Raw genomic sequence first — 18,904 nt, 5'->3', positions numbered from 1 at the left:
TCCCCACGGCTAAAAAAAATCATATGAAGATCCTGTGGCTGAGAAACCACCATCGTTCTTTTTCTCCAAAAGACTCTTCACTGATGGTGATTTGCTAAGCTGACATAAAAAGATGTGATTTTCTCGAGACAAGCTCTGCTCTCTGCTGAGGGTGTTCTCCCCCCTCTGGAATTTGCAGATCCATTAACCAGCAGTACAACTGCCCTTGTTCACTCACTACAGGATCCAAGAGCTGTGCACTGGTCGTAAGCAAGACCCCCCCAGGGTGGAGGGCTGGCAGGACAGAAAAGGCTGCCAAGCTATTGGGGAATGCAGAACCCAACTTACTTTTTCCACAAACCTTTATTCTGTACAGCTTTTGAGCCAAACAGTGAGGAGTCCAAAGGTGACAGTTACATTCCCTACCCCACAAGTCCTCACACACACATCTCCTCTTCCCATGTCTTGAACAAAAAGCTGATGTGGTATTAACTCTCAGTCCTGCTGCTCTGTGTCCTGTTCAAGTGGTCAAAGCTTCTTTGGAGCATGGAAAGGGAAGTCTTCAGCTGTGAAGACACAACCATCACAACCCCCCCCAATTACTTAAGTTAATCTCCTACATGGGTTAGTGGTATCAGGAAAATAATGTCTCCCTACTCTTTTTTTTTCCCCTCCAAGATTTCATGTGATTTCCTCCTCCCTGTTTCCATAAACAGTTGACTTACTGTGCACTCCTAACAGCTATATCCTGTACAGTTTATAAATAGTAACAGTCCAGGATGATAAAGTCTTAACACCTCACCAGACAACAGTGCAGAAGATAAGCCACCCCACTCAGTTTTAGTCACAGATAATGTTCATAGCAAATACTAAGGAACATGGCAGCAAAATACGAATTTTCTTTTAATACCTGGCCCTCCTTGTGCATTCTGGTGCACAAAATGTGTTTAGATTATTGACAACACTCAGAAAACACAAAGTAACAGGCACTGTGTCAGAACTTCCAGGCAAAAAGTGTTATTTGGGATGAAAAAAGTGGTGAAATTCTCACTTTTTTCTTTTTTTTTTTTTTTTTTACGCCGTGTGTTCAAAAGGCACTTAACACTTCAAAATTAGGAATTGTTTGGATAGTAAGCAGAGAAAATGAAAAGGGTATGGAAACCATGCTGTGATCAAAGTGGTTAATTAATAGATTAACGGCAATACTGTGTTTCTACCCACTCTTAATGCATACAAGAACACAGAGCAAACTGGTGATGGATAGAGGTACATGTGGACTTCCCTCACAGCTTTCCTAATATTCCATCACCTTTTAAGGTTTAATAAAGGAACTTAAAATCAGAACATTAATGGGTTGCAAGTTAAAACTAAAGCATGAATTACTGTCCCTCACTTACTGAGTTGAAATTTCAGCCAGAGATTTACCAGTCATAGACTTCAGGATCAGAGAGACAACAGCATTCAACAAGTTACTGTACAGAAGGATTAGTTCTATAGCTATGGAGCCCCTAACAAACATATGGTCTGCAGTTATTTATTTTTTACTGGAGATTAGGTGGCCCATTGACACCAAAGCTAAGTGAAGCTCTAGCCAATATCTAGAAGAGTAGTCAAGGAATCACGAAAACTTTAGTTAGTATCAGAGGACATCAAACAAAAGGTATGATAACATATGGGAGAAAACTTGAGTTGTTGAGAAACAAGAACATCACCAGAGAAAGACTGTCAGACCTACCTGCTCAAGCATTTCAATTGAGTCTCTTAAGACTCCCTTTACATGTTTAACCTGTTCCTTATCATACTGAGGGATCTCTTCTTTTGATACCATTTCTGGAGATATGCTGAAAAAGATTGAGATTACATTAGAAACATGAAACAAGCACCCTGACACCTTTTTAAAAACAACTGCTCTCTGCCACCCTTGCTCTGCCATTACCAAAACCATCCTTTTAGAAGAGCCACAGAAAAAGCTGCCTGCAGTTGAATTCCAATCCCTGCTGCCTTCAAGATACTGCTTCAGACCTTTGTAGACAACAGCCACTAAGAAAAAAAATGTGCTCACATTACATCTACAACAAGTTCTCACACTTCAGTGAGCAAAATCTTTCTTATAAATAAAGTTGTTCTAATCAGTTCTGAGATGGTCATTACAGGAGGTCACCACACCACTTCCAGACTCAACATCAGGTTATGGTTTTTAACTTATTTATTGATACTGTATTCAAGAGAGGAAGCAACATCTTCCTGTGTCCAAATACAAAAGGTATGCAACATGTAAGTTTAAGGGAAAGATTTGCCAGGAAACTCACAGAAAGAAGCTAACAAGTTAAATGAATCTTTAACATTACCTTTGAGATCATGCTGGTTCACACAGAATGAACACTTCAGTTCTGTGATATTCACAGAAGATGAGTCACAGCAGGGTGATAAATGCCAACTAAGGTTAATGTTCCCCAAAAACCAGCTTGTCAAAGGAGAAACTTGTTACTGCAAGATGCAGTCAGACATGTCCCTGGATCTCAACACAGACCACAGAAGTGCAGCAAGCCCCAGGAACTTATGAAAACTTGCCACTGAATTTCAGTGTTTAGAATTTATTTCTTTGGATCAGATTCTCACATAAGCTGAGGAAGAAAGCAAGCAAAGACTGTGAATTCAACTTACTTCAAAGAGCTTTCTTCCTGAAGCTGGACATGATAGAGGGACTGAGCTGCATGCTCTATCTTTGACAGTTTGAGAAACAGTGTTATATTCAGCAAGACCAAGAGCAGCAAACTGTAGAGAGAACAAAAATCAAGTCCTGTAAGAATTTCGGTTGCAATGCTAGAAAAACAAGATCTAGGCTAAAAACAGCTAAGGAAACAGAATCATTCTGGGAGAAAAAAAGGTGTAGGGCAGAACTATACTGAAAATAGAGATCTATCCAAACAATTCTTAGCAGTTAACATTAAGCTGTGGAATAGGAACAAACAGAAAGACCAATAGTATCTCCTCTAGGAACTTTTAAAACTAGGAATTAGTAAATTCTAGACTTTTTTTTTTTAAATAGGATCAGACCTAAGAAAATCTGTAAGTTAGAGTAGTTTGGCAAATCAGCATTTTCATTCCAAGTCATTTCTAAGTCAATTAATTCCCCTCCTATACCCAGGTATTCCACTCATTTGTTAAATTAGGTTAAGATCTATTATGCTACATGCAATGTTAACATGCAAAAGAGGAACAGACAAAAACAGATAAAGACTAAGATGAGCTTGAGTCAAGCCACATTTTAATGCAAGTGAGTACTTACAAGACACTCATTACTACAATGATGGTGGTGGTCCTACTTACTGCATCTCTTTTCCTTCCTATAGGGCATGGAAGAGAAGGAGGTTAAAAAGTACTGAAGAACATTCCTAAAGGATGCCTGCAGATATATGTCAGTGCCCAACACTTCACAGAGAATAGCTCAACAGCTTCTGATGGAAAAAAATAACAGATCATGTGGGTGCACAGGATCATCTCCAACATTCACCACCAAGGCATTTTTGCAGTCATCTCCAACAAGTCAAGCTGAACAGTCAGGCTCTCCCATCAGAATTCCCCCTACCCCAGTATGCTGGGCACAACACAGGACTGGGGCATGGTATCACTAAACATAGCCTGAGAAGGCTACAGTCCATCCATTACTAACATGCCTTCACCACATATACTGCTGGTCACACATGAGCAGAGACAGGCTGCAAAGTGGCTCTTTGCTGCTTGTTCTCATGCTCACATTAATCTTTCTGACAACCAGTGCCAATCAAGTTCTCCTGTGACTTGTCCCATCATTACTGGCTTGGTTTATCTATTGTCCTGAAGACAGCCTTTCAAAAGACTATCTGCTATTCATCAGGCACCAGGGACCAGACACTTGTGAGGGAGAGGAAGTGTGCATGCCCTCTCCAAACTGAGCAGCAATCACCTACCACGGTGGGCAGGCTGATCTTTAAATGTAATTACAGTTTCATACATTCACACCTCCTGCCTTGGACAAAGGACATACTCCAAAGTTGTAGTGTATACAGAGACAGACACATTCATCTGAAAAGGTGGAGCAGCAGTAGCAAAATTAAGTAATCAAGAAGTAATTTCAGATAGGTAAACAGTCCTTTACACATGCTGCTGATTCAAATATTCTCTCAGTGCTATACTCAGTGTTGCTTCTCCTTTCAGAGAAGTGCACTTGCACTTGTAAACACTTCAGTGTTTACAATTCAACTTCTGTCATGGAATCCACCATTCTCTGGTACACATTAATGCACAGATGTTTCTGATCTCTCTAGGTATAGCTAATACTGCATGTGTTAGTGACCAAGTCTGTCATGCCTTAGGGCAATGGAGCTGCAAGAAGTACTTCAGTGACCCAGAAATTACAGAAGCAGATGGGAAACAGACTTAACATAAAAAAAAAAAAAACAAAAGTGAGGTGACAGGGCCAAGACACAATTGACAAAGTTGAATCAACTCATTACTTGGGTATGCTGTTATTTGAAGAAACAAAGCAATTTTTCTGAAACTGTACAAGAGTCAGGTTAATTTTTTTCCTGATTCAATCTTATTTTAATCTTATGCACATTGAGAGCAGCATTTTAGGTTTTAAAACTGAAGGTGATATTAAGCTTAATTTCATGAGATAATCATGCTAAAAGTGACTATGCATGCTCCCAACCTACTTTATGCAAACTTGAACATATTAAAGCATTTGCTATCACACTGATTAAATAAAGACATGAGTAATATATACAGAAGTGCTACTCTTGCACTATTGTAAGAGTTGTGCTTCCTTGAACACACCTTTTGGAAAACACAATATAAAAATTCCTACCTATTATGCTGCCCTGGGACTCTACTCCCATGTCACCAGAGGAATGTTGGGAAGAGCGTTTGGGAAGTGATTCTGCCAGACCCCGGTGTAAAGTGCGTCGTCTTCGTCTCAGAGCAACTAATTTTCCAGAGTCTTCTATGGACTGATTAATTGCATATTCCTCCATTAGGAGATCTGATTCTGCAGTGGAAAAGATAAAGTTACTGAACTGCCAAAAGCAAAGCTGAAAAGCTTAGCAATGAAGACTTAAAATGTCAGTTATGGAGGGCAGCAGTGAGAGGAACAAGTGCATCTTCTAGTAAATAAACTTAAAGCAGGTCTAACAAACTACACCTTGACCTGTACCACCTGTCCTCTTTGCTAGAGGGCACTTGGAACACTTTTCAGAGACGGGTGCATGTTCAGCCTTGGCGGGATTATTTAATGATATGCAAGACAGCAGCCGGAAGAGCACTGCAAAACACTGTTAGACTGAGACTAGGAATTGTGTTAGACTGCGAGCCTGAAGCCGTGGCTGGCCAGGCTGTTAACAGACATATCCATGGAGCCTGCCAAGTGCCACTGCTTCTCTTTTCATGTGCACAATCAAGGAAATGCTTAGAGATAAGCACATGCAGTTGAGAGTAACAGCTTTCCTGCTGCTCTTCATGTTTCCTTCAGAAAGCGATTCTGACAAGGTGTACAAGGTATGTTAGCTTCTTTCATACCCTGGAAGTGGCAGATATATTGATGACAGGAAATTCTGTCTTCGAGACTGCTTAGGTGTCTTTTTTTCAACCCATTCTTTAAGGAACCAAGTTTGACAGATGTGAAAACATACAGAGCAAAGGTAGCCTCCTTACTCCAGCACAAAGAAGAAAATGCCTCACCAAGTTGTTTGAAGTTTTCCTGTATTCCCCCCCATGTATTCTTCTCGATTACAGTCTTGACAAGGCCCCAAGGCTGTTTTTTGTACTTCACTTCTGCAGAAACCCTAGTAAACAGAATGCAATAATGAAAGAGTGGTCTTCTAGGCATCACAGTGATAACAGAAATCTCTCATCAGAAGCAGGCCTCTAGCTTATGTTTATTATCTGAACCACCAACTGGAACTGCCCTGGATTTCAACCTGGGCAGCACTTTCATTGAAGAAATGCAAGAAATAGACAGTAGCAAAGACAACATCTCTAGCCAAAGCCTCAAAATCTGAATGTCCAAACTATGGGAAACACTTTAAACTGTTCTCTTTCAGACTCAGATTAGCAGACCATTTTTACCCACTGAAGCATTCTCATTTTAACATACATTTAAAATAAGATTCAGGGTTTCAGATCATAAAGTCCTGATTTTTACTTTGTATGTGTACACATATATATTACATGGGCACTTCAAAAGCAGCAAGTAAAATTCATTATCACCACTCACAAATCAAGTGCTCAGACCCCACCCTGAGTAGACAGAAATTAAAATCTGTCTTTCTGTGAGCATGATAGAGGGGAAATGGCACTCCTGGCTTGCATTCCCCAGGTCAAGCTAATCAATAGCACTCCCAGAACAAAAATTAACTGGAGTAGAATCCTTCAGAAGGATGCTTCTAGCAACTGAGTGAATCCCAAAGCCCTCCATAAGGGACAAAAAGATAGCCTGTGACTTCAGTTTCAGTCAAGAGCACCGACCATCCTAGAATACACTTTTTTCAACTTTTCAAATAATCTTCCACATCAATGCAAGCCCACTGTGTTTCTAGTCTAACAAAATGAAACCTTTCAAATGGAGTTTTTGAGCCATTTTAATCACAGTATAAGGCCAGCTGTAACATCACCATGTGCCTTTCATTCTGTACATGCCTGGTCTGTGTACCATGTTGAAACCTAAGATTTTATTTTACTCTTATCCTAGGGTTGTCACGTCTCTCAGATAAAACAAGCTTAGTTCTCAAAGAGGAAGTGATTCACTCAAAAAAATCATCTAGAAAAGTTGTTCAAGGACTTTTCTTCCATTCTCCTCCGAGTAGAGGGGAAGTCTTTACTACTTTTATATCCTGAAATAAGCCAGAATAGAATCCAGGCTTGCTTACCTTTCCTGCTGAAGTTTGAGATACAAGGTCTTACTAATGACAACACAAGAACTACCAAGGATTACATAGTCAGAGAGCCATAGAAATGTACTCAACATGGAACTTGATCACTTCAAATGTTTTCAACAAATGGGAGAGAACTCTCCTATCTAGGTATAGTTTAGTTGAGTATCCTTCCAGCAAAACTGAGTACGTTCCATCTTTCCTGCACCTTTTGGTGAAACCACCCTCCTCTGCAGGTCCTCAGCAAGGATATCTAGGAAATTCTGTAATAAAACATCTCACTTTGTTCCAACATATCCCACTCACACAGCTGTACTCCAAAACCCACGGCTGGTCAGAACCCAGTCGGAGATGAGTTCTGTACCTCAGAGTCAACACGAGTTCATTTCTCACTGCATTAATGAGATCCAAATACAGCATACATGTGACAAGGAATAAAGCAAGCTTATGTTTCAGAAGATATCTCCAACTTCAAGAGAAACTGACAATCTCTATGCTGCTGACAGGCACATTTTTTTAATAAGCACACATCATCAACCTGTAAGATCTGTGCCTTGGCTTCTCCCCTCCCACTGTGCCCCACCCAGGCTCACCGCAATCGACACTTGTGACTCGACGTGCGGCTGATACAGTATCTGTTCACAGTGTAGAAATAATCGTGGTAGGGGACATCATGGGTCAGTACCTCAGCATCCACCTGATAAGACTGGCCTTTCTGGCTCTGTTTATGCAGGATCTATCATAAAAGAAAGTAAAAATAAGAAGGTATATTCATGGTACACAATTTTTTTCCCCTCTTTCAGCCTGAGTTCCCTAGGCTAGATCAACCAACTATAAGTGAAATAGAGAGGAAGCCTGAAAAACCACCATAAAAATCAGTTAAGAGTGTCAAATACAGATGGGGTGAGAAAAGAGAAGATGCCTCCTGCTACAGTCAGCATAGGCAGCAGCAATACTTCCCCACTGCCACTTCAAGTACCAGATGCAAGGCTGGCCACTGACTCATTACCACAGCTCTTCTTTGAGACCTGCATCTTTCCCAAAGCAGAATTTCAGAATGGTTGAGATTGGAAAGCATCTCTGGTGGTCATCTTGTCCAAAAACTGTTCCCAGGCAGGGCAGTCTAGAGCAAGTTGCCCAGGACCATGTCCAGGTGGTTTTCCAGTATCTCCAAGGAAGGAGATGCCACAACCTTTGTGGACAACCTGTTCCACTACTCCTTCACCCTCACAGTAAAGAAGTGTTTCCTGACGTTCAGAAGGAATCACCTGTGTTTCAATTTGTATCCATCACCTCGGTCCTGTCACTGGGCACCACTGACAGCCCTGGTAGTGAAAGCCCAGCTCAGACTTCTTTGTACCTCCCTTCAGATACTTCTATACATTGTAAGATCCCTTGAGCCTTCTCTTCTCCAGCCTGAACATTCCCAGCTCTCAGCTGTTTCTCCTATTAGATGCTCCAGTCCCTTCATCATCTTAGTGGCCCTTTGTTGGACTCTTCACCTCTTGTACTGGGGAGCCCAGAAATGAACACTGAAAGCATTTAATTGCTTCTTTTCATCCCCCAATTCCTAAGAAGCGTTAATACCTTTCCCCACAAACTCTGTGGGAGTTTACAGCCATCTGCAAAGGTAGAAAGCCTCTCTGATTTCATGACCATCTGCTCACTAATGTTGAGAGGGGCTTAGAGATGCCATGTTTAAACTACAGATCCACATTCATCTCACTGAACTTTAATCTATGGTCAGAACTCTGACAGACCAGAGAGCTGACATCTCCCTTGCTTTAAAGGGCACCAGACAGACACACACATGCACACAGTACCTGCTTTTCAGTTGCAGTTGTGAACTTCCCACAGAGTGGATTGTTAATCGTTACAGTGTACGTCAGAGTCCTCAACTGATTGCCATTGGAATCTCTATTCCAAGGGGTTGATACAGCATCTAGATGAGAAGTTATGCAAAATCTCACATACAAATTACCTAAAAGGCATTATCTCTGCCCAATCATATCTTAACAGCTTGAGAACAGCAGTGAGGAGAAAGACAGAAAACTGATTCCAAATAGTTGCGGTTTTCCTCAGGAAGGGGAGGATTGTAGCTCACTGATGAACAAAGCGGAAGCACTAAGTAGCTGAACCCGAGTCTACTCAAAGAGACTTGAGAGTATAGAAAAGAATACGCAATTAAATGAAAATATGTCATTTCCCATCTGCTTAAAGTTGAATAGATTCACTCAGCATTATCAAAAGCTTTTGCCACTTTGCCTTCCAAGCTGACACTGAATAAATATTACCCTTTTTGACTTAATTTTCTGTTCTTCTGATCTCTGTGAATAAAATTTACTCATACAGAAAATTAAGGCCCGTGAGTATCATTTAAGAAGATGCAGTGATTGTGCCAGCCATACAAATTTCACTATTTGTGGGACACAATGTAATGAGAAATACCCCACAGAATGCATCAACTTAATAGCCTACCCAAAATTCAGGCATTAAAGTGCAGTTTTGCATTAAGGTACTCTGAAATAAGGTTTTTACTCCAAAATATGATTGATCTACATCTGCTATCTATGGAAGCAACAGTCTAGCTTTAAATGTCCTCTCTCATAGTGAAACTTTAAAGCTTCAAAATTCTTTTAAAGCAGGAAGAAACTTAAAATTCACCTTAGCCCTATTTAGCAATTCTTAGTGATCAAAATTTTCAGGGTAGTTTGTAACAAAGAAGGCAGAAGAGTTTATTACCTACTATACTCCTGGAACTGAGAAACCTCTGCATGAAGTGAGAATTGGTGAAAAGGATTTCAAACATCTTGTCTGCAGTGATGTGGAACACTCTGTTTATAAAAAGTCTCCCATAGAGATCATTCTCAGAGACTGTCTCCTTCACTGCTAAGAAAGGCAGAGAGAGCAGGTTAAGAACAGTATTATGAAGCACCTTTATATTATTCTAAGCTTTATTACAGCTCAAATTCTTCCCAAGCTTACATCAACATTTGTTTCTCATTCTCAGAAACCCAGTAATGATATTGGCATGTGATTTGGTAGGTTGGTTGCCTTCAGGAACAAAGTCCAGAACTGATTTTCAAACATACACCACTACCACCACCCCCACCATCTCCCTGTGCAAATTCATAAATCAACATCAAAAGATCCTATCTCCTTAGTTTTGCCTTCAGTATTCTACTAATCCTACAAGAAACACTGGGGAAAGACAAAAAGTTAACATAATCTTTATTAATATGTGTGCCTATTATACAAAGGACAAGCAAACAGGACAGTGAAACCATAATAATTTTCTTCTCAGCTGTGGCTAGTTTCAGAATTCTGCTTTTAACATTTGTAATGCTGGTAGCATCCACAGTCTAAGAGACCAGGTAGACTCAGAAACAGTTCCTCAAACCCTTCCTCCCTCCATACCTATTTAACAGGAACACAGGAGGTACCCTGCTCCATTTTGCAGTCCCAAAAATGCACCAAGGGGCTCAACTGCATCACCCATTTCAAAGCCACCAAGCACCCCAGAGGTGTTGTGTGGCTGCAGCACTGATCTTTGCTATTTCTGCTTCTTGGTGGTTGCTGGCATGACTCAGCTTTGTGGTTGTCTCAGCCACTCTCGCAAGAGATAAGAGACAGAATTACAATCCTGGAGGGCAAGCAGTCTCCTGTGCCAGCCCCAACTCAATCTGCTTATACAGAATCACCAAAACCACAAAACACTCCCCACACACACACACACATATTACTAAAATGAAATAAAAAGCCCAAAAGCAAATCTTGCAGCAGACAGACAGTTAGGATGCCTAACCTTTCAACTAATACAAATGACTGCTCAGAGCTAGGAAAGGTCAGTGCCAGCCACCAACACAAAGGTAGTCTGAATATCAAGCTATAGGTCACACACTGCCTACAAGCTAAAGTTGCAGCACTTAAAACATTACTGCTTAGTAGAAGTCAGGATTGATAAATGCAAATGCAGCAACTAAACACCAAAGCAGTCCCCAACGAAACCCAATTCTGACTGGGCAGATTTCCTCTCTAGTGTTGCTTCTAGCCTGCTAAAAATCCCCATTACACATCTGCCTCAAAAAAAAGTTCTTTTTGATCTCTCAGGCTTCAATGTAGGACCCCAAAATTGAAGCGTGAGTGCCGTATTTTTGTGCTTGCACAAGAGATTGACTTCCTTCCTGTGCCACGTTCTGCTTATGCAATTGTAATTCCACACAATTACAAGATGGGACAGAAAGCAAACACGCATTTCAAGAGGCCTATTTAACCAGTCAATATGCAGTTATTATGTGTAGAATACAAATTCTGCTGCGCTGAAACATTCTGTGGGAAGCCAGAAATTCTGCCTGAGTTTTCAGCTTATGCTCACTATATTTCCTCTCCCAGCCAAATCTAACTCTAACAAAACGCAGGCCAAGTGAACTGTAAATTTGACCTCAGTTAACAAGATCAGCATTACAGACTTCTCCTTTCAGAGCGCACCCACCACTTCCTCTCTATCACTAAGAAACAGGAAGCTTCAGATATTGATGTTGACATCCCTTTTGCCTACTGTGCATCAGCTAACATATGTGGAGTCAGGTACCAGGTAATTCAAACCTAGTTACTCCAGTTGAGCATTACTCAGCTGGACCTTGACATGCCCAAGAAATCTGCTACCACTTAAAAAATGAAAATACAAAGGCCCAGACACATGATCAAGTCACCATGCATCAGATAAGCTTTGTCAGCTATTTGTATATGTCTTAGCAAATACAAGATAATATTAAGTTGCCTCTACCCCAGTAAGCCTTAGCTAAACAGCACAACGTCACGATCACCTGAAATGCCTGAGGACAGCTGCTATTTTTCTGCTGATGCAAGGTAATTTGGTAAGCCACAGAAACTTACAATACGCACAAAGCCCATGCATTAATACCTTAGGGTGCAGACTTTGCTACTGAGCTGGTTTGCACTTCATGCAAGAAGCCTGTCCTCCTTCTAGTGAGTCTTAAGCAAGAACACTAGCAGGTCTGCACAAAACTTCCTGTTAGTTGATTTACTTACACTTTATTTCTATCTAGTCATGTCTTTAACAAGGAATAGTTAATGAAGTACAAAGTGCATGACAGTGTCTATCGAGAAATACATTTTTACTTTAATCCCTCTCAGTTCTTAGAACAAACAAAGAAAAAATTTTAAAAAATGTTGTTAGCACATAAAGCAGTATTTTCAGAAACTCCAGCCTGAAACTGGGTTTATATATCAGGCCTATCAGCTACTTTAGATGCCAGGACTCAAACAGCTGTTCTCCAGAAAGCCTGGAAATCTTTTAGACGACGGGTCTGGAAGGTGCATGTATGTATAAATGCTGCTCTGAGTTCCACATCTGTGGAAGCAAGTTGCTGCATACACCAAGAGCTTGACAAGCTTCAAGTCGCTTTCATCCAGGTTTCTCAAAATTTATCTATAAAAAACCTAGACAAAGCAGCAAGCACAACCAGTAACACAGCAAAGAATAAGTGTACAATTGATATGCTTGCAATTTGAATAGACAGCTTTAACCACTTACCTCCGCTACAAATAAAGATGCACATTTGTCTACTGTTTTGTTTGTTTTTACTCACACAGGTAAACTTGTATCTGCCTTAATTTATCTCTATACTAGAGCAACATCATGCATTTGACCTAGGACTGGCTTAGAAATATTCTTTATGAACAAAATGTTTTGTACAGGTATAGAGATATCAGTCTAACTCCTTCCCTTTTAATGCAGTTCTAACCCCTCAGCAGCATGCAATTATCAACACTAACTCTCTTAGCCTGAATACATTTATAGCTGAATTGGAGCTGTCTGATAAAAGAACATGAGATTATTCTGACTTTGGGTAAGAATCCCTAGGGACCCAGAAATCCAGAAGTAAATATATTACCCAGAGTGTCCTGGTTCAGCCTGAAGACAGCAAGTCTGTTCCCTCCCCCTCTACTGCCTTGCACTTTATAAGGTCATTTTCATCACTGCAAGGCAAGCTGTGAAATAATGTTTGAATATAATACCATTATGTAGCAGTGATTGTAGAGGTTTAAAAACATATGCAGTGCAAGAAAAGAGACAGAAAATGGTGGGGCAGGGGAAGGGGGCAGCAAGAAAAAACTTGTTCTTAAAATTGTCATCAACAACCAACAGCTGAAAGCTAAACACACATCACAAGCAAGTTAAGAAAGCTGAACTGATAGGAGCAGAGGCTATCAAACATATTAATAAGGATGCTGATTTTTCCAGTCCACAGAGTTAGGGGAGGATCAGGATTTAAAAAAAAAAAAAAAAAAGAAAGCTATGCAAATCTTGGCACTGTTCAGCATTTCTGTACCACTGGGGATGGGGGGAAAAAGTGCACACTGCATGAAGAACACATACAGGTAGGAGCCTTTAACCAGATACACCTGAAATCAAGTTAATAAAACCAATTCCTAGAACTGAACATGTTCCAGACATCATCTATTTGAAGACTGTATCAGCAGAATTAGCCATTTTCAGAGAACTCTCCTATACTTTAAAAGACTAAGTACAAAATTAATTTGGGGAGGTACTAAGTACTGTCTCAATGCTAGCTTTTTCCAGTTCACAAGATAAGAAACCCCCAGCCTTATGCCTTTTGCCTTTAGACAACTCAAACATGTATCCCCCAAACCAGCTGTGTAAACAGATAGATATAGACATATATTCAAAAAAAATATGTCTTTTCACTATTTTGATTAAAATGCCAACAAGATAACAGGGCTACTCTTCCTTACATACACCGTGTATCCAAAATTTCCTATCTTGGGGTGGGGGGAAACCAACACAAGGCTGAACCAATTTCAACCATCCTGTATTTCAAACACTCTATGCCCCATACATCCCTGTCTCCAAGAAAGGTCAAGCCACTGCTGTACCCATCTCACAGCACCACAGTGCAGACAGTTACACTCTCCTGCAGACCGCACATTTAAGGTCGTTATTAGTACAAATAGAAACAATGCAGTAAATCTGTCAAGTTATGCAAGGAGATCAGAAATTTATTATGCCCTCATATACAGTAAAGTTTTCTAATAGAAAACATTGTTTTCCAATTTCCTGCTTTCCCCTTTTTTCTTTGAAGTATTTCATGCAGCTGAACATTGCCAATGAAAGAAAGGAAAAAACAAAGAAACCCACCCTACATACAAAAGAGTCATTAGAGGAAATTAAAAAAACTCTTGGCCCTGTTTTGGAAATGTGTATTCCATGCTTGAACTAAAAATCGTTTTCTAAAATTTACAATTAAGACCACAGATATTAATTTTTAGCTTAGTCAAAAGTTTGTCATGGCTCAAGAATTTATACTCTGATTTATGAAGCCAGACAAAAGCACCAAGATGCAGGTCCATAGGCCAGTGGTGCCTAGCGGGATGCACACCCTACTTCCCCCAAAGTAACCAGTGTGAGAACTGCTTAGGACAAGGGAACTAGTGTTGGGAAGAACAAGAGTTTTGAGCTTGCCCCTCACCTTATTTGCCAGGACACCTCCATGGGCAGCCTGAGTATGAGCCAGAGGACACAAGAGAAATTAATCGCATGGGTAAAGCTTTGTCATGTAGGAAAGCTATTTCGTTTGCGTGAAGGAATTCACCTTGTAAGGGTATGGGGCAACTGCAATAGAAAACAGACAGAAACAGAAGAAAAAAATTCTAAGCATGAAGAATCTGAGAGAAAAGATTAATGCTGTGAGTCTAGAAAATCCTGCTCTGAATAAAAGACTAGTCTTGGGGGAGGGAGGAGAAATAAGAAAAGCAGCATGAAGTCAGTTGTCTTTTTATTAAAGAGACATCTCCAGTTTAAAATGTTCTATTTATTCAACATCACTAATGCAAGGATGACAGGGAGTATTTACTGCTATTGTTCAGGCAGCTAGCAGCATGAAAGACAACAGGACTATTTTTCAGTTAGTTCCACTGGAGACCTTTCCCATAAAAAATAAAACCCAGAAGAGAGATGTGGTACTAAGAAGATAGGAAAACTGCAAGATATCTAAAACATCTAAAGGCCAAACTTTCTGCTGCTCTCAAAGATACACCTGTGAAGGAGTAAATTAATTTGTGAAGCTTGTTAAGTGTGTAGGAGTATGGCATAAACAGCATCCTGTTCAATTAGGTATATTCACAAAAATGATAAAATCTGACATGCATCAAGTTGAATCTGAACTCCAGCAAACACAGAAGGAGTATGGGTGAGCAAAAGGAAAATTAGTTGAATAAAAAGTATATCCCTGGGCAAAAATCACGATTTGCAGGCAGCCAATTCAATCCATAACTTTAAAAGCTTTCCTGGACTCCTCAATGATCCCAACATAAAGACCCCCGCACACAACTTCAGTTGTCAACTCTGAAAGGGTAAGATACAAAATTTCCCAGAGAGATTAAGAACCAGCCTCCATTAACTGAACTGTTCTATTTCTGCCAACGAGTGATGAAAGTAAGTTCTTTTCACACGTGAAAGAAATATTCAGCTGCCACTAAGCACACTGCTGCTGTTGAGCTTTTCTGTCTTTCATTTGCACACCGCCATATAACCTTGGAACCAGTACAGGTTTTGCACACTTCATTTTAAAGGCATTTACAGAGTCCAAGATTCGGATATTTAACAGAACATCCATCACAACTTCAGTGAGCTGCTTGAACAACCAGAGCCCTGCAGCACAGAAAAGTTCCCCATGGTAAGTGAAAAGCTCTCCTTAGAAAATGTGAACTTGCAAGGGGCTACTGTAGGACCTCAGCACAAGTCTCACTGTCATCCAGTCCAGGTAGAAGGCAGGCTCCAGCCTAACTCTCTCCCAAGGACATAGCAAAAATTCTTTTACCAAAACCATTTTGTGAGATAGTGCTACACTTTCCCTCCTATGGTGAGAAGATCAAAAGAAACATGTAACAGTCGAGTTACCATCTCTGTACCACTGTGGTATCCAAGTTTCTTCTCATCTTGTACTGGGTAATGAGGTATGAGTTGTGAGGATAGTGTATTAGGATCCATTAAGACACTAACTGTTGGCACAGAAAGTGTAATCTGCTCCAAGATATTCATTAAGGTTTTCATGAAGGTTTTTCATTTTCAGATCACATTCAGAATATGCACAATACTATCCTGAAAGCCGGGAAGTTGTCTTGCTTGGACTCTCAGTGAGTTCCTCAGTTTACTTCATCAGTAACACTGGAGCCCACAAGCCTTAAGAAAGTAGAAGTGTAAAGAAGGGGGATGGGAGAGATCTTTCAGAAACTTAAGAACTGTTATGCCTGAAATGTTTTCCCTCAGTTTCCAAGAAGTGCAAACAAAACAAAACAAAAATCTTTTAAATATCTGTGAGAACATAAAAAGTGAACTAACACCACCTCATTGTCAATAAACTTTTTTTAGTTTAAGCTGTTAGCAACTCTCTACCCACCAAGAGAGAAAAATCAAAACCACAGTTTGTTTGTGTTCATTTTTCTCCCCAGAAACTAAGATACATAGATGTTTTTGCTGCAATTCCGTCAAACAAATAAGCAAACAAGTTTCATAAGATCAGAAAGTTCTCTAACTTGCTCCACAAGTGAGATGGAACACCAAAGTCAGGTTGTCTTACAGATCCCAATTGTTATAGGATTTACCTTCTTCACTATCTGAGGCACTGCTCTTCTCTGGAAGATTTTCATTTTCATTAAGGTCCAAGGACTTTTCTAAAGACCTGCTCCTGACTAGCTTAACAGGTTTTCTTTCTGAAGACGTGAGAGGGCTCTTTATTTGCTTCTCACTTAGGGACTCCTCCACCTGAAACAACCCAGAGGACAAAAAAAAAAAATCAGTAATCACAGACTGTTAAAAAAAAAATCCCACACCAAAACTCAAAGAGAAAGTTACTTTCAAAGAAGACAGCCATACAAAGGAAGCCACAAGTTCTATCTACTTGATCACCACACAGTTAAGTGCTAATTTCTCCCTTGTTCCTCTACCCCAGACAACCTCCCTTCCTCTTTATTTAAATCTTTCACTAAATCCTGGTAGCAAGGAACAGACTTACTTGTATGTACCATTGATACCAAGAGCTGCCTTAAATGGGACAGTTCACACCCCATCCAGTCCCCTGGCACCCACCTGCACAGTTTGGTCTGCTTCCCTACATCAACACAAGCATAAATTATATATTATATATAATATAAATTCTTTAACCTAACACAGATTTACTTTGTATTGATCAATTTTTTTTTTCCTACCAGTTTAGCAAAGGTCCAACACTCTGGAAGGGAAGCACAATGAAACATAGGCAGGGCCTTCCTCTTTCAGTAAGATTAGATTATCCCAATTGCATCTTTGAAAGGTTCTTATTTTGCAGGACTTCTTTACCCTTTTAAAATACTGTCTAGAGCCATCCTACCTATAAAATGTTACTGCTCAGAAACACAGTGATGGAGTGTCATTTGCCATCTCCAAATCCCCCAGAACATCAGCCACTGAATCAATGATGCAGCTCTTAACCCTAAGCTGTAATGACTGCTGGCTACACATACGTGCCATTGCACACTTCAAGAAGTAAATCTCCAATGAAACTGTATGGACAAGGTTTGTGTATCTCAAAATTCCACCCAAAAGGCTCATCTGTGAGCTTTCTATCATAGTTTTAATTCTGAAGTTCCCCTCAAAGCCCCTTTTGCCTCCAGTGGAACACCTGGGATCAACAACAGTACAGCCCCCATACACAGCAGTACATGGACCATAGTAAACATGATCAGGCCTCCTCAACTGAGTAGTTCTGATTCATCTGCAATACCATCATCCTGTAAAATTATTCAGCACTGACTCAAGAAAGAAAAAGCATCTGCTGTTTGAACCGTCATCATGTACTTCCTGTATTTCTTGGCTTTTTTCAAAATAAAAACCATTTACTTTTTTTTGTGCAACAAAAGGCCATTGGTAAAAGGTGGGTGGTTGGAAAACAGGCATGGATCTGACTGCAGTATAAGCAGACAAAAAAACTCCTTTCAAGGTCAAAAAAAAAAGACTGAATCAGAAAAGCAGATCAATTAACAAATGCTGCTATTGAAAGGACCTACCATGCCTACAGTTTTACTCAGTCAAACAACAGGATCTAGGAGAGAACTAATATTTAAATGTCAAAATACTTTACCAATATAGACAGAAGTCAAAAAGGAGCTAGTGGTGATAGAACAGTCTAAAACTTGACACAGATCCAGCACAAATTCAAGGAACTCTCTCATAGAGTTTTGATATCAATTAAGGATCTGGTGAACAAGTGGAGCTCCCACTAGCAGCATCAGAGCAGCCTACTATGCTATAAGCAGAGCAGGGAAGTCAGGCTCAAGTCAGAAGATAAGAGCAAGAGCTCCAACAAAAAAGCCTTTCATGATGTCAAAGAAGAAGACATTCATGCTGAGGCTTTTGGAATAACTGATCAACTTAAACACTGTTTTCTTGGGGTTTTGGGTGTTGGGATATTGGGTTGGTTTGGTGGGGTTTTCTTGACATTAAAGAGTAATGATTTTTAGATCTGTCTCTGGAATAAAGATGTGTAATTTCTTCCCTATGTACATTTATCTCCTGCGCTAGTCCAGTACTGCTAAAACCTGTGCCAAGGCTTTTCTGGTTTTTAGCCTGCAAACAGCAAGCTCTGGGACTGGAAGGGCTCCCTACAAGGGGCAGAGAGAAGATGATAGCTGTAAACACAGGCAATAAGGTGGTGCCCACATTACGATGTAGTGAGCGAGAGAAGCAGATGAGCCACAACTGGTGTTCCACACAGACTTTTTTCAATCAACTATAGACAGCCATTAACAACATTTTTTCCAAGATGGGCCAAGTACTACAACCAACTCAGATTTTCCACTGAAGAGGGCTTTGGGACTTGCTTTGTCTATCAGAGCAGTAAAGGGGAGGTTAAGCCTGTTTCCCTCCAGTCTTTGGAAGGTGATTAACTGTGTTTTGTGTCATCAGTGCAATGGTTTTTGATAAATACATTCTAAGC

The 18,904-nt window shown here is 40.2% G+C and overlaps 1 protein-coding gene across 5 annotated transcripts in view; it reads right to left on the bottom strand.

Moving 5' to 3' along the window:
- Positions 1–323: 323 nt before the first annotated feature.
- GRAMD1C (GRAM domain containing 1C) overlaps positions 324–18,904 on the bottom strand; it is a 52,044-nt gene continuing 33,463 nt past the window's right edge. For 2 of the 5 annotated variants that reach the window (XM_018074656.1, XM_018074654.1), the window contains exons 9-18: positions 16,536–16,695; positions 9,630–9,776; positions 8,711–8,829; positions 7,481–7,623; positions 5,698–5,801; positions 4,829–5,008; positions 3,269–3,326; positions 2,644–2,754; positions 1,715–1,820; positions 324–545 (exon numbers count right to left, since the gene is read on the bottom strand). In XM_018074656.1, coding sequence (XP_017930145.1) covers positions 468–545; positions 1,715–1,820; positions 2,644–2,754; positions 3,269–3,326; positions 4,829–5,008; positions 5,698–5,801; positions 7,481–7,623; positions 8,711–8,829; positions 9,630–9,776; positions 16,536–16,695 — 1,206 coding nt within the window. In that variant the 3' untranslated portion in view covers positions 324–467. The other 3 variants (XR_001920908.1, XM_018074655.1, XM_018074657.1) reach the window with 3 other exon arrangements.

This window comes from Manacus vitellinus, unplaced genomic scaffold (assembly GCF_001715985.3).
Source record: "Manacus vitellinus isolate BGI_N305 unplaced genomic scaffold, ASM171598v3 scaffold_28_pilon, whole genome shotgun sequence".
NCBI classification, from domain to species: Eukaryota; Metazoa; Chordata; class Aves; order Passeriformes; family Pipridae; genus Manacus; species Manacus vitellinus.
This window is presented reverse-complemented; position numbering and strand designations above follow the sequence as displayed.